We start from the raw sequence: 24,115 nt of genomic DNA, 5'->3' as shown, positions 1-24,115 counted from the left end.
TATATATATATATATATATATATATATATATATATGATTTATCTTCCATGGAAGTTAGCTGGAAGAGGGGAAGTTCATCCTTCTCCCATCCGAATCTTCTTTGAATGAATGATACGTATCTGTTTCTTTATCGCTCGATTAATCTAGTCTCATCTCGATGGATATGTATAAAGATCGACCTTTCATCAGTGCACATAAAATAATAGAGTGGAAGAGCTTTTGTGGTGGCGGGCATCACAAGGAGTACTCTTGGTCGAATCTTATGACTTGCAGAAACAAGCACAAACGTGGAATGATGCTCCATGACTTTCTATTATTGTTTTTGATCGTAGCCTGAATAGGTCAGCCCCATTATTCTGACTGCCATTTCATATGATGACTTGCACAGGTCGCCCCTACTGTTTAATGGATCGATGGGCATGTGTTTGTCACATCTTGGCGTTTTGAATGCTAAACAAGACGTGATGCATCAACTAGTGATTCTTGCAGGAGGCAAAGCAGAACCAAACAAGTATTAGTCGAACAGAAACAGGTGGCCATGTTTGCCATCCTTTCAGCCTCCGGTCCTTCCACACCAAATCCAACACAATCGTGATGGATTCTAGAATTCATATCATATAGCATACGTGTCATGGATCGATCTTTTAGATTCCACCTCCACATCATGGATCGCAGAATGAAATCAGATCAAAAATTCCATCCATAAAGCTTCAGACACACAAGTCAACGACCGGGCCGAGGGATTCCCACCACCACCTCCGCTTTTCAGCTCTCCTCCGCCTTTGGCAGCAGAGGATGTATCCTTCTTTTCCTTTTCCCTTCCGACCATTATGACGCTTTGGATGGATGACTACAAAAGATTTGTTCGCTTCGGATGCTTCTGATGGCTAATGGTGGTCGTATAATCTGGTTGAGTTGGACACACCACCAACGGAAAGCATTATTATCAGTGCTCCTAATCGTGCTTTGTGGATTAGAGACCAGCGGTCAGCACATCTCCAGTGATTGTTCACATCATGTTCGTAGCTTAAGTTGCACTAGGCATAAAGCCGATCTCCCACAAACCGACAGCGATGACAGAATCGCAGTGTTGAGGAAGAATGGGCCCAAAAGATTACGCCCAAAGAAATCAAATGAAGGTGGTGGAGAGGTATCTTTTTTGACTTGGACTCGTGGTTCCTTCGAAAGGAACGGATCCAAGGAGTTGGTGGCAAGCAAAGCTTTTGGTTTCACAAATCTAATGTCATCTTCATTGTAGTCTCTGCATCTCTCAACCAAGTTTAGATATGGCCTCTGCATGTGCTGCTTATACGACGAGGTTAACTACGGGCCACCACTGTGATGATTAACGCGTGGTGTTCCGCACTTGCTGTGGTGGTCGGAAAGAGCGCGAAACACGGAGCTTCTTTGTGTGGAGGTCAAAAACAGACGATGGGAGAAGGACATCAGTAAAAAGTGGTGGTCATTGTGATTCCCCATCGCGTGGTTTTCAGTAGGCACTGATGACCGAGTGCACTCCTACTTCCCATGATCATGCCGTGTGGGTGGCGGCGCATGGTAACTACGAATGCGTGATGCCGTGGTGTGTTGAATGAAGTCAACATGCTTACACTTATTAGCAGGATGGGCTGTAACGCCACAGCCATGTAGAAACATCACATGCTGTACATATGTAAAGCAATTACCGACCGTACAAGCTTATAGCCAAGATGAAGCTACACATAAGCAGTCTTCTCACAGTGAATTATGTATACAGATGATATACGTACGTGCATCTACAGGGATCGAAGACCCTCTACTCTACATACAATAGCCAGCCGATGCTTCTTTCAAAGGACTCACATCCGGCCTTTATCGAACAAATGCACCTCGGCCTTATCTGATCCAAGCATGGATCCATAGGCCCAGAAAAAAGTCCAAGCCCAGGCCTGCGAAGAATCTCTCTCTCTCTCTCTCTCTGCAACTATAGATTGAAGTGGGCCATGGAATTGTGAGGTCAAGCATTCGTAAACATTGCATAAATATCCAGACAAAAATGATGATAAAGCGTTGGATTCAGAGGACAGTGTTTCATGTCTTTTGTCGCCGATGCATGACCTTTGCAGTGACAATGATCCGTCGGGACAGGCTTTTGCCCGTTTCGTCGCGACTCGGTGATCCATTACTCGAGAATTTTTAGGGACACAATAGCGTGTAGCGAGGAAATCGGATTTGTCGTGGCGACATTGCTCGAAGGTTTTCCGTGTTGAACGGGATTCTGGAGTGATGTTGAGAGGATTCGTCTTCATTTGTTGTGTTGGGATTTTTGGTCCAAGTGAATTAAATATGAAGAAAACTTATAGCCGTTCATATATAAATAAATAAAATTAATATAAGAATAATAAAATGATTGACACTTCAACATCATATGATCAATATAATCGACATCATATGATCGATATCTTGATGTCATGAAATCGATTACTTCCAACACCTTGGTTGCTGGTTGCATCATACCCTCTAAATTTAAGATGATATGATTACTTTTGAAACTAAATAAAATATTTAAATATTTGACATTAATTTATTTCTTAACTTTTATTCTCAATTAAGCTTTGATATCTACTAACGAATATCAAACACAGAAATAATTTTCGGAAGAGCTCTATTGAATATGCTTTTGACATAGTTCATGTAAGGTTCTACCGATCCAAATCGAATAGATTTGATAATTTCGGTCTCTAAGTTGAGACAAATACATAATAAAACTTTGATTGATTTCGAATTAACATCTCATTTGAATAAAAAAATTTTATAAAAAAAATATAATTACTGGCATCTCATTGTTATATTTAATAAATAAAATAAAATTGATATCACAATAATATGGTTGCCACCACATCACGTGAGTAACTTGTCATTGTTACTTTCGACACTTTAGTTGCTGGTGGCATTATACTTTTTTAGATTTAATATGGTATTTTTGATAAAGAATACGTATAAATATGTGACATTAAGTCATTTCTTAACTTCTTAGACTTTTTCACCTTTGATACATTCAATATTAGAAGCTTTGATATCCAACCAATACCTTACACTCAAAACTAATTTTCATAAGGGCTCTATCATATGTGCTTTTGACATAATTCTTGTAAGATTAACACATTCGAATCGAGTATATTCGATATTTTCCGTCTCTAAAGTTGAGATAAACTTAGAATAAAATTTTGTTTGATTCCGAATTAACATCAATTGAATAAATAATTTTTTTTTATAATAGTACAATTCTTACTCTTATAATTATTCTAAATACATCAGGTCAAAGGCTAGACGAATGAATCATTCGATAGAACTTGCGCTCAAAAATCAAAGTTTGAACATCTCATGTCTCTCGTCTCTCCATTAATGCACTATTGACTTCGTTCGAGAGCTTATCTCTTACTATTCTAATTTTTCTTTGTCTTGACATCCTTTACTATAGTAGATACATATCAAGACCTTTCATTTATCCACTTTTTATAGTAAAGTATGTTAAGAATACAAATTTATATATTGTGTCTCATCCTCATCTATAAAATTAAGTTTCTAGGTGCAACGTATTAAATGATATTAGAGCACAAGTCACGTATAAATATATAAATATATATAATATAAAAGAGGCTCTAATTAAAAGTAATGACATTGATGTATAACATTTCATAATACGTTTCTCCCGAGTATCTTCTTTTTCATGAGGACCCATGATTTGATGTCCATACGAGCAAGAAAATTATTTAGGTCGACTTCATTCTGACTCGACAACACCATTAGAGCTGAATATGCATTTTAAAGTGACTCAAAAAAGAAAAGATTTGATTCTTAATTCATCTCCGTGGAAGGTGAGAACCATGGAGGATCGATCTCCTTACACGACACCAATGAGTGCAAGCATGCAAGTCCACCTCCTTCACCACGTGTGTTTCTTCACCTAATCCTTCGAAAGCCAACCAATGTGATCAAACCCCCTTTGCGAGAGTTTGATCCTTCCAACGCATCTTCTTCCTCAGAAGGTATGACATCTCACCAACCATTGACTAGTGAGAGGGCCGTCGCTTTTGCGTCATGAAAGTGCCCATCGTTTACTGATCGTAGATTACGCTCTAATGTCGCCACAGCAGGACACCGGTAGCAGCAACATCATCATATAGACGTCAAAGACAATTAAGGCTCAGTTGTAATGGAAATTTCCTATAGTATCATCCGCCGTGTGCAGCTCTCGCAAACGAGGTATCAATACACAGATAGAAACTAAAATGCAGTATTCCATTAATTTTAGATCACTCTCTATCTACCGACTTTTCAGGCATATGTGTTTTGGTGCGGTAGCCATTTACTCTGCAGTCAACTCGAGCATCGAAGCAGGTAGCCATTCAACATGTCGAATGGAATGTCACACACACACGCATTTTGATGGGACAACTTTGGTCATCTCTTGCTACAACCCCAAGAGAACATAATTTCCCTGCGTAGGGAACCGAACGACGCGAATGGTGTCTCTCAAAGTACATGATATGTTTTGTGAGCACACTCCATTGCTTCCTCTCTTTGTTTTCGTGGACAAGCAAACTAGTCAAAGTTGATCGATATGGACTAATCGAAGGTGTCCTTTTCTATCCTATGACTATATAATAATAATACGAAACAAATGGTTTATCCATAATGAGCGACGACGGCGACGATGACGATGATGATGATGATGGTGGAAAGGTCTTTGTCAACGAAATAAAATTAATGCTACCACGTCTGATTCAATAAAAAAACTGAAGCTAAGTTTGAAGGGATTACCTCCGAAATTAATGATTGTATACATCTAAAAGGTTGCTTGTCTAACCTTCCATTTACTTTCTCCTTGAAGCAGGTAAGGGACTTGGCGATGGCTTTCATCTTTGACTTGTTAGAGTAAAGAAAGTAATCGAATCTAGCGATTATTCTTAGTTGATAGTGATTCCTTCAGGCTTCGAGATCAGTATTTAAAGAGTAGTATTACATCCTTTTATTTTTGAAATATTATTGTTCTTTTAGTTGGCTTATTAGCTTTGGCAGATTACATTAGAAAATATTTCTTTTGCAAAAATAATCGCAAGTGTTCAATTTAGAAGTCACACATGCTTAGATTTTTTTCTATATATTTTAATGCTACAAATGCGTAGGTGGAGAGATTAAAGTGACTTTCTTCAAGTTTAGTTTATTGTATGATTGTTCCGATGCTTGTCCCAAAGGTATTTCCAACATAAAACTTAGAGTGGTCAACGAGTTATAATCGACCTTTGGATCCTCTCATAAATCATCCTGTCCACATATCGGTCCACAGCCTTTCTTTTCTATGGACCTACCGATCCCGACCTTAAAAAACCCGAATTAATGACATGAGACTTGCACAAAACGATTACTTCTTTTGTATGTAAGCTCGTGGTCATGATTCTTCCGTTCCAACACAACCCGAATACGTGCAAAACGAAGCAAGAAGAGAGGAGAGAAAGAGCAGCGTCCTAATATATTTTTTCATTATTTTTATATAATTTTTTTATTATTTTGGATTAGATCGCCGAGATGATATACATTCCAATACGATATTGATTAGATATCGATTCAATTCAAAAACTTAAAATTTTAGATTATAGATCTAAGCTAATATATATAAATTACTCTTTTAATTCTTTAAGGCATATTTCATATTTTGACTACGTCATGATTCACGTCACGATCCATCTCTGGCATTAGCACAAACACGGGTTCTCGGGACATGGACCGGATGCCACGTCGGATACACCCCTACAAATTCAACGTAAGAGCCACCTTCACCTTGCATGAAGCTGAAGCTCGTACGGGGAGGCGTCTCCTCGGCAAGCCCCGTTTCGAAAAACTTGGGACGACGTTGCATGGCGTCGTCCCGTGCATACCGGAAGACAGCTACACGAAGGTACATACTTGTCACTCGAGGGTTTGACCGTCATGCCAAATTCGCATACGATCAACTCTCGGGCACCAGTATAAAAGCTCTTGACCAGCATCTAGCTAGGAGAGAAAAAAAGAGAGAGACAAGAGACAAATCACTGACTTAATCTATGAGGGGCCTAAGTTGGGAATCCCCCGACCCAGGTCTGTGCTCAGGGATGCGACCACTCCCAAACCAACTCAATCTCGCGCGCTGGAGATGCAACCACCCCGACTTTTGGTCTAGCTCGGTCTCGGAACCGCCTCCGATCGACTGAGAGACACGCTCAAGAGCATTGACAACATCGGACATCGACCCATAGTCCTCGATCACGACACATGAATTCACTAAAACATACCAATTATCCTTTTAGGTATATATATATATATATAATATACATATGTATATATATACATGTATATATATATATATGTATATATATGTATATATGTATATATATATGTATATATACATGTATATATATATATATGTATATATATATATGTATATATATATATATATATATGTATATATATATATATATATGTATATATATATATATGTATATATATATGTATATGTATATATATATATATATATATATATATATATATATATATATATATGTATATATATATGTATATGTATATATGTATATATATATATATATGTATATATGTATATATATATATATATGTATATATATATATATATATATATATATATATATATATGTATATATATATATATATATATATATGTATATATATATATATATATATATATATATGTATATATATATATATGTATATATATATATATATATATATATATATATATATATATATATATGTATGTATATATATATATATATGTATATATATATATATATATATATATATGTATATATATATATATGTATATATATATATATATATATATATATATGTATATATATATATGTATATATATATATATATATGTATATATATATATATGTATATATATGTATATATATATATATGTATATATATATATATATATATATATATATATATATATATATATATATATATATATATATATATATATATATATATATATATATATATATATATATATATATATATATATATATATATATATATATATATATATATATATATATATATATATATATATATATATATATATATATATATATATATATATATATATATATATATATATATATATATATATATATATATATATATATATATCGAGTGGGCGCTCGTCAGATCAGTGAAGGTCAGTGTTAGGAGGCTATCGACATCAGCAAGGACGCGACGAACAAAAGGCCGAGTGCATGCATTACCGATCAAACAGTGTTGGAGAGAAGTTCTGTCGATACAAGTGAGGGTTTCCTCCTCGTGAAAACTCAACATCGCATTGACTTATGGTGCTGAGAAAGCAACGCGTGTTGTGCATGATCTTCCCGCACCTTCCACGACTTGCAGAAACGAGCAGTCTTGCTTGCTCGATTCATCAATTAGATGCGGGTAAGATTTCTCTTTTGAGAACGGCAGTCTAATCCGGTAAAAGTTGACTAAGAGAACTTCAAGTGTCTCACGTACGCTGCAAGAACATGAGATGAGTCAAGAAGAAGACAACCCAAGTGCTATTGCGCTGACTGAAACAAGAATCGGGGTGGTCCGATTCACACATAAGAACGTGTTACAACCTCTCTCGTGATGATGTGCGTGTGGGATCATCGTGGAATTGTCGTCGAAGAAGTGACCCAAAGCTCCACAGTTCCAAGTCTCTTATCTCACGTTTTGGTTCATAGCACATAGATTATGGATAGAGTCCGAGGTTGTTTTCCCTCCAACATCGCAACAGGTCATCACACAGGAGACATGAACATAGATGAACGTGATCATAAGAGAATCGTGATTGGACATTCTGTTCGATATGTGTGGCTTTCACATCACAAGCCGCCCCTCCAATGATTTTGTATTTATCCCTCTAGCAATCAATATATATATCCAAATAACAATTATATTAGATATTTTGTAACTTTAATTGACATCAGTATCATTTTGAAATTCTTTAAAATGTTAAAATTAATATTTAAAATATTATAGAAAATTTAATTTTCTGAAATATTTTCAACTCGACTTCAATATAATTTTTTTTATATATTTTCAACTCAACTTCAATTTATCTTGATTTTTGGAGGGACGTATAATATTACTCCAAATTTTGTAATGATATTTTCGTTAAACCTTCTGAGAAATTATTTCTTTCTTTCTTTGTTTTGTTAAGCAAATACATGATGGTTTTTTTGGGCTTACCAATTCGTATTTCATTATACAATAATAGTACACTAAGTTATTGAATTTGGTAAACACTTTGCAAGTTTCTTAATGTATGTATGGCATCAAATGTAGCATGGATTAGTTATAAACTTTAATACATAATAACTTTAAAACACTAGTTTTGCACAACAAATTATAATCGACTCTGATGATCACATGAAATATGTATTATAAGATATTCATAAATATATTAAACAAATATATATGATAATTGACTAATAATACTTTATGGATATAAGTATGGAACAACTAAGAAAAAATATATGCAAGAAGTTTATGTGATTGAGATGAGAATATTGAAATAGATGCGTGAAGTTATCAAGAAAGATATGAAAAAAATATTTTTATTTGTGACGAACTAGGTATCACTTCGATAGAGAAAAAAATTATTTAAGATGATATAGACATATACAAAAGAGACTTCCGGATGAGACAGTCAAAGTGGATGAAATAATTAATAGAAACTATTAATTATTTTAGTGACATTATGGTAGGTAGAGAAAGACCTTAAATTTTTTTTAATAGAAACTATAAATAAATTTAATTAGATAGATAATTTTTTATAGATCTTAATGATGATAACGGATGTCGATCTCAAATAATTAAGAATTACTATTATATTATTATTATTATGGTAATAAAAATGTCAAGTGATCTAAAACTAAAAGTGAGTCAATTTGAAGACGTGGAGGAAGTTAACCACATACGAGCCAACACGTAGAAACACAAGTGATGTGGAAATTGAGTTGTCTCACGATTACTATACGAGAAGATAGGAGAATGCGATGATTGAAATATGAGAGAAATACTTTAGTTTAGTCTATCCATCTAAGAGGAGACAAGTGTTAGGCCATAGTCCAAAGGTGCAGAAAATAATATATTCTGAATCAACCGATGTTGTCCGATAGATTCGAGTAGGCCTTCGCAGGGGATCCAATCGTCCAATCCTCTTCCATCGTGCTCGCATGGATACACACATTCGAGCATGAGTTGTGAGTCACTATGAGCGGCTGCGGATCAAAGCATCGATCACATCACGCGCAATTGCAAGCCACCGGACCACCACCCCAGCTGTTATCCCACAAGCACCGCAGTAATCGTAATCCCATTTTATCGCCTCCAATCCCCGTTGGCTCGCCTACCCGACGTACATGCTAGATTGGTGGGCCCTATCAACCTCACGAAGGATAAGAGATCGACATCGAGGCTAATGCCACCTAAGACATTCCTCATGTTTGGTAAGCGGTCCACGAACCGAACCACACTCCTTTTTCCAATTAAGACTGGAAAGCGCGATTGATCGATCATACAGTCAGTAACAGTGACCTAGCCATCGAGCCGTTCCGTAGCGTAAAGCACCCCATTAATATCGCTGACATCGTAAGACGGTATGAATTATCTTCGAGCAACATACGATCCGATCGTGCGGTCTAAAACCATCATGATTCCACGCGAAGCAAATAGCGGCTGTCTCGACCGCGAGGAAGTAAGCCTGAACCGGTCGTCGGTCAGCACCCTCCAACTTTGATCCTTGACACATCGAGGAATAACAAATCGAACGCTACATTTCGATACCCGCATGTTTCCGTCCGCACCCCCACCCAGCTGCGGGACCCGTTACCGGGGGCCCATTGCCTTCTTCCCTCCTCTCCGATCACCTCTCCGCACTGCACGTGGGTGGGTCGCGCGGTCGTCCTGTAAAATCGTTGCTCTTTGAAATTTTATTTTATATTTTAAACGTATTTTAGAGTTTTATAAATAATAGATAAAAACTATAATTTAAATGTGCTAATATTTTTTTTATATTTATTTAAAGAATATATATTTTTATATAAATAAATGTAATCTTATAAAAAAATTTCATATGACCCAAATATATAATATAATTTTAGATAAAATCATATGATAATTTTATAATTTTGAAAATTATGAGAGCATCTTGTAAATTATGAAATATATTATAATATTTAAATTAGATATAATTTTATTTTATAAACAAATATTAAAGATTAAATTATATTTAAAATATATTTTGAGCACACAATTCATATCTCAACTATGTTCTTATCGCACTCTGTGACCCGTCTGATGGTTGTAGCAGGCGAGTGGCGAAGATAAGCTTGCACCGGGAAAGGTCATATCGCTATGGGTCCCAACTATCGTGGTTTGTTTCGACGGATGGGGTTCACATGGAGCTGAGAATTACATCGGAAAGGGAACGGTGGAACATACACACACACACACACACACCCCATCGAGGATGATTGCCGTCACCAACCGCCGACTCTCTCTCTCTCCGCTTTCCCAACCATAGAGGCGTAAAAGCTCCGTCGCTTACTCTTTCCAATCTACAGCTATTTATTTACAGAAAAAAGTGGGATGAGCAGCCATTCCCTCCTTCCTTCCCGTAACTATAAACCCAAGGCGGGAGGATAAACCATGATTTAGCTGCTCCTCCACTTCTTCCCCGCCCTCTTCTTGTCTGTTCTCTGTAAATTTGAACGCCATACTTCGTTTGTGTAATCCGTCAGTGGGATTCTTCTATTTTTGGTTTTTGTCGAAGTCGGATTGGAGATTTTGGGGCTCGCAGATCTCTGATCGGGGATGAAGAAGATGGGCCCGACCGAAGAGGGGAGAGGGGGCGAAAGCCCGACGGATGCGATCGAGGTGGAGAGTACCGGCGGCCGCATCTCCTTTAGTGGCCCCTTGAGCGGGCCTCTCAACAAGAGGGGGGAGAAGAGCGGCGCCCGGGTTAGCTTCCCGGGCTCGCCTTCGTCTGTGGGGTCGGTTAAGGGGAAGGAGCAGGAGGAGGAGGACGACGATGACACGTACGTGGAGATCACCCTGGACGTGCGCGACGACACGGTGGCGGTGCACAGCGTGAAGGCGGCGGGGGCCGGCGGGGACGCCGCCGGGGACCCGGAGGTGGCGGCGCTCGCGCGGGAGCTGGAGAGGCGGTCGGCGTTCGGGGCGTCGGTGATGCGCACGGCGTCGTGGAGGTTCCGGCAGGTGTCACAGGAGCTGCGGCGGCTGGCGTCGTTCGGGCGGCGTCCCGGGGCGGGGAAGTTCGACCGGAGCAGGTCCGCCGCCGCGCAAGCCCTCAAGGGCCTCAAGTTCATCAGCAAGGCCGACGGCGCCGCCGGATGGGCTGCCGTCGAGCGCCGCTTCGATGAGCTCGCCGTCGATGGCACCCTCGACCGCTCAAAGTTCGCTCAGTGCATCGGTCCGTTCCCCTATCACTCCGATCGTTTCCCCTCTTCAACCGCCTTCACATCTATTTCCGTTTATTGTTTCCTTTCTTTTCCTCCAAAGCAAAAATCGTATTGTTTTCTATGCTTTTACAATCTAAAAAAATTGTAAGTTGGGATCGATAGGAATGAAAGAGTCGAAGGAGTTCGCAGGCGAGCTGTTCGATGCGTTGGCGAGGAGGAGACAGATCAAAGGGGATACTATCACAAAGGCGGAGTTGCGAGAGTTTTGGGATCAGATATCCGAACAGAGCTTCGATTCCAGGCTCCAAACCTTCTTCGATATGTAACGATTCAAACTAGTCCTCAGTTCTATAGAGATTACAAACAGAATAAATCATGCCATCATTGATTTGGCGTCCAATGCACAGGGTGGATAAGAACGCGGATGGAAGAATCACGGAAGAGGAAGTCAGAGAGGTGATTCAGCTAAAGTCCCTGTAGCCTTCTGATGAAGACAAGCAGATTGCGTATCACTTATTACTTAATTCTGGCACCATTATACTATTGAATTATAATAGTTTTTAGTCTTAGCATATACGTGGTTGGCAAACAGATCATCTCGCTGAGCGCTTCAGCCAACAATCTCTCCAAGATTCAAGATCAGGCGGAGGAGTATGCGGCGCTCATCATGGAGGAACTGGACCCCGACAGTCTTGGCTACATTGAGGTAAAGGATTCGGGCGGGGCACCGGAGAAATGCTCGGGTAGATTGGGTTATGTTGGCTCGATGATCTGGGGAACAAACTGACGGTGATCATGGCCTCAGATATACAACCTGGAGATGCTCCTGCTGGAGGCGCCCGGCTACTCGGCGCAGCTCGGCACCACCAACAGCCGAAACCTGAGTCAGATGCTGAGCCAGAAGCTGAGGCCGACCCGTGAGCCAAACCCGCTGGTCCGGTGGTACCACGAGGGGCGCTACTTCCTGGAGGACCACTGGAAGCGGGTGTGGGTGATGGTGCTGTGGCTGTGCGTCTGCGCCGGCCTCTTCGCGTGGAAGTTCGTCCAGTACCGGCGGCGCGCGGTGTTTCATGTCATGGGTTATTGCGTCTGCGTCGCCAAGGGCGGCGCGGAGACCCTTAAGTTCAACATGGCCCTCATCCTCCTCCCGGTCTGCCGCAACACCATCACCTGGCTCCGCACCAAGACCAAGCTCGGCAAGGTCCTGCCCTTCGACGACAACCTCAATTTCCACAAGGTACGACGACGACCCCCCTCGGAATTGCTCTACGGCCTCTTGTGCTCCTGAATGCAAAATGAATAGGACTGGGATTCGTGTCGTTGGCTGCGTGATGCAGGTGATCGCGGTGGGCGTGGCGATCGGTGTCGGGCTTCATGCGATCTCGCACTTGACGTGCGACTTCCCACGCCTCCTGCACGCGACGGACCAAGAGTACGATCCCATGAAGCACTTCTTCGGGGACACCCGGCCCAACAACTACTGGTGGTTCGTGAAGGGCACGGAGGGGTGGACGGGGGTGGTGATGGTGGTCCTTATGGCCATCGCCTTCACTCTCGCCACCCCGTGGTTCCGCCGCAACCGGCTCAACCTGCCCTGGCCCTTGAAACGCCTCACCGGGTTCAACGCCTTCTGGTACTCTCACCACCTGTTCGTCATCGTCTACGTTCTCCTCATCATCCACGGCACCTTCCTCTACCTCTCGAAGAAATGGTACAAGAAGACGGTTCGTGATCCACTGACACGCTCAGAGTTCAGCTTCCTCGAGCGACGATCCACTGACACTGTCTCTCTATGTTAATACGTTTGCAGACATGGATGTATTTGGCGATTCCGCTCATCCTCTACGCTAGCGAACGGTTGATCAGAGCGCTCCGATCGAGCGTGAGGGCGGTCAAGATATTGAAAGTGGCGGTGTACCCTGGCAACGTCCTGACTCTTCAAATGTCGAAGCCACAGGGCTTCAAGTACCGAAGCGGTCAATACATATTTGTCAATTGCGCAGCGGTCTCCCCGTTCCAGTGGTAAACACCGCACACTAAATTTTCCATACCGTACCTGTCAAATTTAACAGCGACTTCTTTCGTATGAGCTTAATCAAGTCTGTTGTTTGATTGTTTGTTTTTTCCAAACGACAACAGGCACCCATTCTCCATCACGTCAGCCCCGCAGGACGACTACATCAGTGTTCACATACGGACCCTGGGGGACTGGACCAGGCAGCTCAAAGCTGTTTTCTCTGAGGTATACTGTGCTGCCTTTTGTCTGCGCTATGCCGGTAGAGTTTTAGTAGACATGGCAGGATTAAGCGCTTTATTTAGTGATCTGCGAGCGAATGTTTCGCGAACTAGGTATTCTATTTGTTCTTTCTTTTGGGGGGCGCGAAGATGAAGTGGGTTTGGATTTGGTGTTTGTAGGTGTGTCAACCACCAACAAGTGGCCAAAGCGGTCTTCTTAGATCAGACTACGACAGCAACAACAACCTCATGTAAGTTACTTGCTCGCCTCTTCTGGCTCTCTTTTTGCCACCATGAACTGTGCTTGTCGTCCTTTAGCCTGGTCTATTGTAGGTAGCAGTAACTAATTGATCCTTAACGTTGTTCAGTATCCCAAACTATTACTGTAATAATCATTACAATGATGCTTGTAATGATAATCACAGAAACTAGCACATGGTACTCGTGCTACCACATGTACCAAAAGTCGTTATCTGTCAGCCTCGCATCGCGAACCTAAGAGGGGCCTCCTGCGATGAGAAAATTACTGGAAGAAGCTCTTATACGGAGCATTATTCTGCGTTGCTGTCCATGTTTGATGTTTTTTCATATTATGTTGTCATCCATTGTATGTTGATTAATTTACTAAAATTTCAAAGTGGGTTCTCATGAATTATTAGACCCATTTACGAATTGTTACATCCGTTTAATATGCTTGAGAAAAAGATATTAGGAGGTACCTAACGAATAATTGGATATGCAGCTTTCCAAAGGTGCTGATTGATGGGCCGTATGGAGCACCAGCCCAAGAGTACAAGAAGTACGACGTCGTACTGCTGGTGGGGCTGGGAATCGGCGCCACCCCTTTCATCAGCATCGTCAAGGACATCGTCAACAACATGAAGCAATGGGACCCCGAAGAGTCGTCCGACGGCGACGACGTTCGCGACGCGTCGGAGGGCGGCGGCGGCGGCGGCCACAGTAGCAACCACCGGAGGACGGTGACGTCGTCGACGTCGTCGTTCAAGACGAGGAGGGCCTACTTCTACTGGGTGACGCGGGAGCAGGGATCGTTCGAGTGGTTCCGGGGGGTGATGAACGAGGTGGCGGAGACGGACAAGAAGGGGGTGATCGAGCTGCACAACTTCTGCACCAGCGTGTACGAGGAGGGCGACGCCCGGTCCGCCCTTATCGTGATGCTACAGTCCCTCAACCACGCCAAGCACGGGGTGGACATCGTGTCGGGCACTCGGGTCAAGTCCCACTTCGCCCGCCCCAACTGGCGCAACGTCTACAAACGCATCGCCCTCAACCACCGCGATCAACGAATCGGTACGCTTCCTTCTCGACCTCCACCGCATGGAAACCCACAACATTGCTTTAAATTAATTCCTCCCGGCTTTCATCCTCCACGCGCTTACACATTTTTTTAATCCTCAAGTACACAAACGGTAACGCAATCACCACAATTTGAGACTATTAACCATCCAAAAAGAACAGATCCTGACAAGAGTCGAAGGTTTTGGTCTTGTATTTTAAGTTTTTAGACGAATCGAGTCTAATAGTTAATTCCATTGAGGTGAATTGACGATTCCTTCACATGGTACACCACAGATATAGTATCATGCAAGTCCTAATACGTTTCTGATATTTGCAGTTAGGTGGTACTCAACGATTTCTCCACCAACTCTCATCTCCATAAAATAAGCCTAATAAAACAAGGAACTTATTCCATTTTCTACTCCCAATTATGACTATGCCATGTGGACCAAATCACGTAATAATGGTCCTATGGTTGCATCTTGTGTAATATAAAGCTAGAATCCTGATAAACATACACATTAGTGCCTACCTGTGTTATTGTCCAAGTGGCTCACGCGCATGTACATTTTTTTCTGCTGCTTCTCGTTATAAAATATCTGGTAGAGAGAATCTTGTCCTGGGGTCAACCAGATATCCTAGTCATATTGGTTTATTGCCACTAATAATACCTGTTCTCATCTTTAAACAGGTGTATTCTACTGTGGAGCCCCGACCCTGACGAAGGAGCTGCGCCAGCTAGCCACGGATTTCTCAAGGAAGACCAGCACCAAGTTCGACTTCCACAAGGAGAACTTTTGAAACCATTCGATGCCATCACACAGTCACTTTCTCCTCCTTGTATAGATATTTACCTGTTGGTTTCTCCTTTAACATCTGAGGGCAGTGGCTGCGTAGTTGAACACAACCGCAGACACTGGAGAGTATGTAGGGTAGGATAGTATTTGCCAGCCCCATTGGGTCTACTTTCTTGTTGTTTCCATTATTTTTTTAAATTATTTTGGCCCCTGTTGTATTACTAGCTATTGTTGTGTTGTATAACAAGACATGTCCTACGCTTTTTTTTCAATCTCTAATAATGGGAGATATTCTAAGTTGTTGTTCGATGATACGGAAAATAATTCACGCGCACAGCAGAAGTAAGCAGGAGAAAGGAAAATTTGGCTGGCAAAAGATACTTTTGGACAATGTGTTCACAGTTTCAATCGGTATTCAAAGGCTAAAGGTGACTGACTACATAACGGTGAATTGTATCTATTCATCTCCTTCAAAGAACGGAAAGAGATGTGCACATTCAAAGAAAATCCAATGGGTGCTTCAAGGGAACATGGCAATTGTCTATGGCCCATTGAAAGAATGCAACATGTGAAGGAACAATATTCCCCAACTTTTCCACAGACTCGAAGGAGCACTACATGTCAAAGAATGGCTTAGTTAACGCCTTACTGGCTATAATCTATTAATCTAAAGGAAGTTGACGTCATGATTGGGCTGTATGTGATCACCCGACTTCACGCGTTAGGTTGAGCACGATGTACTACTCAACTCAGTCAATAATTTAAACTGACTCGCTAAGGCAACTAGGTTATAGTACTGTTCTACTTTGGCATGACAAAACCTAGTTTAACTCTGTTTACATAGTTTTCAAAATCATAACCTTATCCAGCATCAACTTATGAAATGACAAGATTCACCTTAAGCTCAGTTCAGTGGTTTCCTAACTGAAGCTGGAACCAACGACAATGACAGGCCCACCGGGTGCCGAGAAATAATAACTTATGTCGAGGTCAAAGCGCAAACCAGTGACCATCAAGTGGCTCTAAAAATACAACGGAGTTAGGAAGCATATTATGACCTGCTCCACATGTAGTAGTGCATCCTAACCTGGAGCCAGATCATGCACTCAATCTGCGTCATACAAGACCTACAGCGATACTGCTCCACGACGGTGACAGCCCCAATGGACCAAGCACCGCGTGAATAAGAGCACTAAGAGCAGACAATGAAATCGTTATAAAAAGATCACGGCTGATGCTAACACGCACTGCCCGTAGCAACAATTGCAGAACGCAAAAAGTAACCATGATCACCAGGATGTATCAGGTCATATAACTATGCTTTTTTAATCATTTTTTGATGTTGAATCCTAGGATTTGTTATCATGGATGGATGGATATGAAGCAGGTAAGATATGGCCCGACATCTTTGTCAAGCAAAAGAAAATTAATTTACCTGAATCTTGAACTCCAGTAAATTGATGTCAAGCTGCTTTCCATAAAGCTTCAAATCATCTCTTGGAGATAAGTGGAGGGCCAAAACCTACGTGAATAATGGATTGCTTTAGACCAAATAACAAAGGGGGTAAATTAACTAACTCCAGGCTCACCTTCCTGGGTAATCTCCAAGTGGACCAGGTGCCTTGTAGCAACAAAGAAAAGTAGAATTAGTGAATATTGTTATTTTTTAAAGAAGAACAGCAATCTAAGGGAGAAGTCCACAATCAAAATTTGAAAACATCATTTGTGGTGAGGAAACATTCTGCCCATTTTGGAAGCCATGTAGTTTCTAGGAACCGCTCACCCAATGTGGCGAACACATGAGATTGGAATCTGCACCAAGATCACCAACCCTTGTGGATACTACTTTTTGAATGCCCCACTGTTAGACATCAAGCTGCAATGAGAAGCGCAGGCATAACTGCTTAGCATGTTCGATGAAATAGACTGTAAAAACTCATTCCTAATCTACTCCAAGTTCTGGTGGACATTAGGACCAGCTTGTATAAGCATAAACATTACATAAACTAACGATTCCATAATTCATATTCAGCTCCTCTCAAAGTGGCATGTAGCTGAAATTTTAACCTTTGGACTTAGTGGCTGACCAAAGCTTGAGTTGAAATAATGTTATGTTTTTATATAATTAAGAACAGAACAAAAGAAATAGAAAGTTTGGTTCATCTAATGAACAATATTGATGCCTCTTACACCAATAGCTGTTCCTTTCTAATAAAGGGACTCCATGGAGGTGAATCCCTTCAGATGAAGAAGCCCCATAAAGGAAGTATATTGTTGGGCACACCAATGAATAACTACAAATAGCCTATTAAGCCACTGGTGTGAAAAATAATTTTTTCTTTATGAATCTACAATCTTTATGCTGTTTTTCTTCATTCTGTACTAATTTTGGTTTACAAATAAGGTTGAATTGAAGATATTATTACTTCACATGTTAGACAAGCATTCTGAAGATAAAATTTTCCCGTAATCATCTCCAAAGATAATTTTCTAGAATCATTTTGTCTAACACTTCTAATAATTTTATTTTTCTTCTCTAATTCTTAAAAATCGATATTGATTTTCGTTGTTTTTATTGTTCATAAATTCTGCATAACAGATACAATACATTTATAATAGAAAATACAGCATTTATAGAATAGAAAAGTTTAACCACAACAAGTAGTACAATAGCTTATTTTATCTTCACACTTGAGAAGTTGCTCGATTAGATTGTGGCACTTTTTGTATGTTTTTGTTGCTTCAGAGCTTCCAACATCTAGAAAAATCTTGACTTTTCAAATATGGAGATCAGTCTGATCTGACAAATTTGAAGTTTGAATATTAGACTTTGAAGTGCATCATTTGTCTTCATCTTTAAGGATAAACTATACTTGGACACGGACATAAGAATCAGATTATGACATGATATGCATCCAAGCTTTCAGCATATGGATTACAGCACATTAAGGACATTTGTCTTCAGTGGACCAAGAGGGCCAAAATGAAAATTTGAAAAATAAGAAAGAAACAAAATTTCTATAGATTACAGCACATTAAAATCAATGTCAGGGGAGTCAAGATTTCAGCGTATGGATCCATAGGGGACCTTGAAGGGTGAAGAGAAGTCACTCATTTGATAATAGAAGATATATAACCAAAGATTTAAAAAATTGTCCAACTCAGGAATATATACATGCACTCATATATATACAGATATATAGACATCAATGCAAAATGCCATATAATTATAGTTTCTTCCACACCATGATGCAAAAAAAATTCTTTTCTGATACTGAGTTGACTGTGATCATGGAAGATCATATAGTTGGACTGGGTATCCCACAAACCAGCTTATATGCATGTTCTATCATCCGACAAATCAGTTAAATAGCCTAAGATGCCTTTAACACCAAAATTTGAATTCCAAGAAGAGGTAAAAGGGTTTATTTATTGGCCTCAGACACCAGACGATTCGTAATGTCTAAGATGTTCCAGTGATGAACCACTTTGACTTGTAGAAGTATGACACGTACCTTGTTGAGTGTTGTAATCCCTTGGCCAACTCGAAGCAATCAGGCAAGTTTTAAATCAAGAAGAAAGAGCAAAATGTAACCAATGAATAATTTTGACATTCGAGAAATAGTTGTGAAACAGAACTATTAGTTGGATTAACGATGCAAAATAGTATCCACCATTAGTTGGACACTTTACAACTAATGCAACTAATATCTGATATAGTGCCTCCATATTGCACAAGTTAAGCTTTCAATATTAACGATTCTCTTAAACTTGCTCTTTCCTCTTTAAGAAGTTCTTCCTTCTCCTAAGTATATAGATGGGTTTGTACTGTTTAATTTTTACATATATGAAAACACATTGGATATTCAAAATAACAAAGGCACTTTAGGCCATGCTCTCTGTTTCTCTTTGGATTAAAAATTAAGGGCACCTTGACAGATCCAAGTGTTAAGAGAAAATGAATGAGTTTAGCCCTTTGCATCAGCTAATTAATTTTCCAACACCATGTATCCTATTAAAATCAGACTGCACAGTCGATCAATCAATGACGTAAGTTCCCTTTTGTCCCCGAACACGTCCTCGATAGACTGATTACAAATGTAAGAATCCGAAGATTCATATGAATCAGGATGACGATCTCACTCTACAATGACCTCGATATAGCCAGCAACACTCGATCGTACATTCTCGCCTTCCGCTCAATATCCTATAAAGCAACTAGTGTATCGAGTCTTTATATTTCAGTTTTCTCTTCAAGAACCAAACTCATGTCCGATGATCTTACGAAATAGAGATCATGACATTGTTCAACTAGTTGCATACTGACAATATGTAGTTTTGATTGAGATTACAGACGCATGGAAACAGAAAAAAAATGATAGGCAATACACAATTTTTTTCTAAGATACAAGAAGCCAAACCGTAGTATACCTCCATAAAAGATTCGGTCACGGGAATCCATGGCAAGAATCGGAAGTAGGAAGCCTTACAGCATCGACGGCATCGAAGATCACTCTGAGTAGGGGGAAGATCGTAAAATCTGATCGGAGAGATGGAACGAAACGATCAAATGTTCGTAGCGAGATAGGTCGGATTACCTGCTTCGATCGCGGAGCAGCGGAGGGCATACGGCTACAGAACGGCGAAAGAAGGGGCGAAGCGCCATGGATTCCTTTACTCGCAAGCCTCGACCGCGAGATTCAACTTTCGAATTCGATCGGTCTGTCTATTTATATAGCACCTGCCGCCTCGCCTTGAGATTCGTTTACATTGCGTTTGACACAGGCCCGAGAGATACAATCTGTCGGCCCATTGGTCCAAATTCGAAAAGAGTAGCCCATTCGTTGGGATAGAAATTTTATTTTGGGCACAGACAAGACCTCAAGATTAGAAATCTTCAAGCAACTGTATCTCCATCATGATGACGCAAACACAAAAGAAGCCACGTTCCTCTTCAGCTCCTGTTCTACGTGAACAAAAACTCACACCAAATCAATCAGAACACAAAGAAATCCTAAATACTTTCAGCTAACATTTCTCTACTATTTAGCTGGAGATACAATTGCAAAGCATCCTTCACAGTAATGACTAGCTTGCAAGGGAAGACGAAATCAGATTGGAAAAAAAAAAGGCTCAATAAAAGCATGAAAACTGCCCTTGATGGCTCAATTAATTGATAACTTTTGTTCTTAAGTCCAGACACTGAATATTATGAGCTCTGGATGATTGCAGAAAATGTGAAAATGAAAATAAAATTAATTCATTTTCTTCTTCTTCTTGGTTTTTCAGTAGCCTCATTGGATGATGACTGCACAGAATTGATCCCTCCTCCGTCGGAGCTCTTAGCCGATACAGGTTGGTTAAATTCTTCGGCAAACCCAGATGAGTACTTCTTTATCCTCAAGGATATGAGAATACTGGAAGCAATTCCAAGCAACGGAAAAATGTATGAGTAGACCTGAGACTTAGAGCCAGTTGTTGAGGCTACAGCAGCACCAGCAAGGCTGCCAAGAGATGTGTTCTGGAGGATCATGGGCAAACAACCGGTAACAGTAGGAAGAAGGAAGTCAACAAGAAAACCAACTTCTGTGGCGGCCAAACCATAATTGATGACATAGGATGGCAAGGGAGAAAACCGGGCAAGAAGCACAAATTTCCAACCGTCGCGTTCAACTCCTCTAGCGAGGAGATGGAAGTATCTGCTGCTATGTGCCCATTCTGTTGCTGATTTTGAGCTCCTAAAAATTGCCCTGGACAACAATTAAAGAAACCTCACCATTAGGATATGAAGGCCATTACTGTAGATATCGTGTGATCTAAAATGGGAAATTGGAATTTTTACTTAAGCGGTATATCAGGTTCAATCCATTCAGCGATATCATTCACAAATGCAGACTCAATGTTAAAAATCATCTGATGGGCTTCTTTATCAGGCACTTTCTAAGTCCAGCAGAACCCTCAATGATTGGCTCATCAGGGTCTATTGGCACCAGTCCATGTCAGGAATTGTAATGATTACAGTGGAAAGATAAACAGTATATAGATTAATGCAAGAAAAAGATACATAAAAAAAGAAACTGAATGCACAATATAACAATGAAAAATCTGATTAGGATCAAGAATTTTAGACATTTAAAGACAGATGGTACATAAGCTATCGACAGGGACTAATAAAAAATAGGACCTAACCATCAAAAATATCATTTTTTAAGATTATAAATAACAAATTATTAAAGGCTCTTTCACCAGCTCAACAGGATTAAAAGTTCAAAACTTGAATACTTAGCAGAACAGTGATCCATCAAAATTGCATCCTCCGCTTCTCAATGCCTTAAGATAGGATGATAAAAATATTCAAATACGCATCTGAAAGCTAATAAAATTTCTCATGCTGCAAGGATGGTATCAAAGAAAGCAACCAACAAAAGAAAACAAACTTTTACCAAATCTTTTCTTATGAAGAAAATTAGACTAAAAAATGTAATACAAGGCATACCGAGAACTTCCATTTGCCAATGACCAATTAACTGTGATCATGCCATCACCTGACACTTTGTCTGCATATTGAGTATCAAATCACCGAGGATCAGACCCAGGCAGAGGACATATTCTGCCACTGCAATTACTGAATTCTAGAGATCTTAGGTACAGGAATCAGAATGATTTTAAATTCCTATCTGGCATTCCATTAGAAGCTACCTAGACCTAAGTATTCATGCACAACTAAGAATACTGCACCATCATGAAAAATATCCAACTAATGAGAACAAACTCTACCAAGTAACAGATCTTCAAAAGTTGCCATCCCTGAAATCTAGTTTTTGGTACACTCTTCAGATGTGTTTTTGCATAGTGTAGCATACTTTTCTGACCTTATATTGGCTCACATATCTTATGATCACCCAGCAGATTTACCATGTCACAAAGTAGGCCGCCTATGATCATTTTGCATATCACTTTAAAAGAATTCAGGGATATTAGTGATCTAATCCACATTATAGAGGAGAAGAGGACCTTCAACATATTCTCTGTGAAAAGACGAGTAACAGTGTGATTGCTTCAATTCTTTCTAAACAAGCAGTCATTGTGCCACAGTTCGGAAGGTAACATATGCACATGGACAAACTCCTCGAGGGCAAATCTTGGAATGAATAGCTTTGATTGAATAAACCAATGACCAAAACATATTTTATATATCAGGAAAATTATTCAAACCACCAAGTTAGGTCACCTTTGTTCCCTCTTGTTCAGCAAAAAACAGGTTCAAGATTCTACAATGAGGCGGTAATTTCTCTTGATGAGTTGTGCAAGCATAATGTCCCACTAAACCCTTATAATTTCAATATAAGAGAGGCCTATTGCACACAAGAAGAATAGTAAGTTTGGTCACCGAACAAGGAAGCTTCATTCTTTTCTTATCAGTCGCATCGAACCAAAGAAAAAGATTAAGAGAGCGCTAAGAAAGAATACCAACCAAATCAAATCACGGATACCAACCAAATCACGGATCAAGACAAAGAAGGCAAAGAAAGAATGAAACAAAGGGGGCTTGATGACAAACCGTCCGATCCAGAAAGATAAGGAGGCGCCGAGGACTTTGGCGGAAAAGACGCAGAGGACGGCGGGAAGGAAACCGAAGAGGAGGGAAGCGCCGGCCTCGAAGAAGACGGCGTAGGGGAGGCAAAGCGCAAGGGTGAGGGTGTGGGCCGCCACGTACACCGGGATGGCCCACATCCCGAGCCGCTCCTCCAACTGCCGGAACGGCCGGAGCGCCGCCTCCGCGTCGAGCCCGTACCGCTGGCCCGCTCCCACCAGTAACGCCACGGCTCCCACCGCCACCCCCAGCCGGATCCACCCCTTCCCCATACCCCTCTACTTTCCTCCCTTCCCTTCGATCTCCTCCGGCCGCTATTCCTCACGCGCGATAGCCGTGCGAAGTTCCCCGTCTCTTCTCCTCCTGCCGCTGCCTCTTAACTTGCATAAGAAAATAATGTTTCCCGTTCCGGTGAAAGGTACACCATTTATCTCCATGGTTCTGATTGGACGAGATCAATGGGACCCGACAAAGGCGTCATTTCATCCAATGAAAAAGCAAGTGGAACCAGTGGAGATTTTATCCGGGTACGAAAGGGTATTTCCTCATCACCGCCGCGGACCTATGTACACGCATATCGAGTGAAGGGGACAATAGAAGGGCAACACGTAATTGAGGTCATGTCAAATGACTACTTTACCCCCTGTGATTAATTCTACCCGTTG

At 40.5% G+C, this 24,115-nt stretch overlaps 2 protein-coding genes across 2 annotated transcripts; one reads left to right on the top strand and one right to left on the bottom strand.

The window, feature by feature from the left end:
- The first annotated feature begins 10,537 nt into the window (after positions 1–10,537).
- On the top strand, positions 10,538–16,165 carry LOC135595559 (respiratory burst oxidase homolog protein B-like). The gene is made up of 11 exons (XM_065086634.1): positions 10,538–11,536; positions 11,688–11,847; positions 11,933–11,981; positions 12,118–12,231; positions 12,331–12,762; positions 12,863–13,249; positions 13,336–13,547; positions 13,665–13,767; positions 13,941–14,011; positions 14,503–15,071; positions 15,751–16,165. The coding sequence occupies exons 1-11, from the start codon at positions 10,918–10,920 to the stop codon at positions 15,858–15,860; spliced, it is 2,826 nt and encodes a 941-aa protein (XP_064942706.1). The 5' UTR covers positions 10,538–10,917; the 3' UTR covers positions 15,861–16,165.
- Positions 16,166–20,993: 4,828 nt separating this feature from the next.
- Positions 20,994–23,782, bottom strand: LOC104000639 (uncharacterized). Its single transcript, XM_009422727.3, has 2 exons — positions 23,418–23,782; positions 20,994–21,606 (listed from the first exon to the last, which is right to left on the bottom strand). Exons 1-2 carry the CDS (start codon positions 23,720–23,722, stop codon positions 21,117–21,119), a joined length of 795 nt encoding a protein of 264 aa, XP_009421002.2. The 5' UTR covers positions 23,723–23,782; the 3' UTR covers positions 20,994–21,116.
- Positions 23,783–24,115: the final 333 nt, after the last annotated feature.

Source organism: Musa acuminata, chromosome BXJ1-10 (assembly GCF_036884655.1).
Source record: "Musa acuminata AAA Group cultivar baxijiao chromosome BXJ1-10, Cavendish_Baxijiao_AAA, whole genome shotgun sequence".
Classification (NCBI taxonomy): domain Eukaryota; kingdom Viridiplantae; phylum Streptophyta; class Magnoliopsida; order Zingiberales; family Musaceae; genus Musa; species Musa acuminata.
Note: the sequence above shows the minus strand (reverse complement) of the source record. Positions and strands in the feature narration are given on the sequence as shown.

Coding starts and splice junctions, on each gene's coding strand:
- LOC135595559 (XM_065086634.1), top strand. CDS start 10,918: ATGAAGAAGATGGGCCCGACCGAAGAGGGGAGAGGGGGCGAAAGCCCG. Junction 11,982..12,117: donor CGGAAGAGGAAGTCAGAGAG/GTGATTCAGCTA, acceptor GTTGGCAAACAG/ATCATCTCGCTGAGCGCTTC. Junction 13,768..13,940: donor TCAAAGCTGTTTTCTCTGAG/GTATACTGTGCT, acceptor TGGTGTTTGTAG/GTGTGTCAACCACCAACAAG.
- LOC104000639 (XM_009422727.3), bottom strand. CDS start 23,722: ATGGGGAAGGGGTGGATCCGGCTGGGGGTGGCGGTGGGAGCCGTGGCG. Junction 21,607..23,417: donor TTATCTTTCTGGATCGGACG/GTTTGTCATCAA, acceptor ATTGTTGTCCAG/GGCAATTTTTAGGAGCTCAA.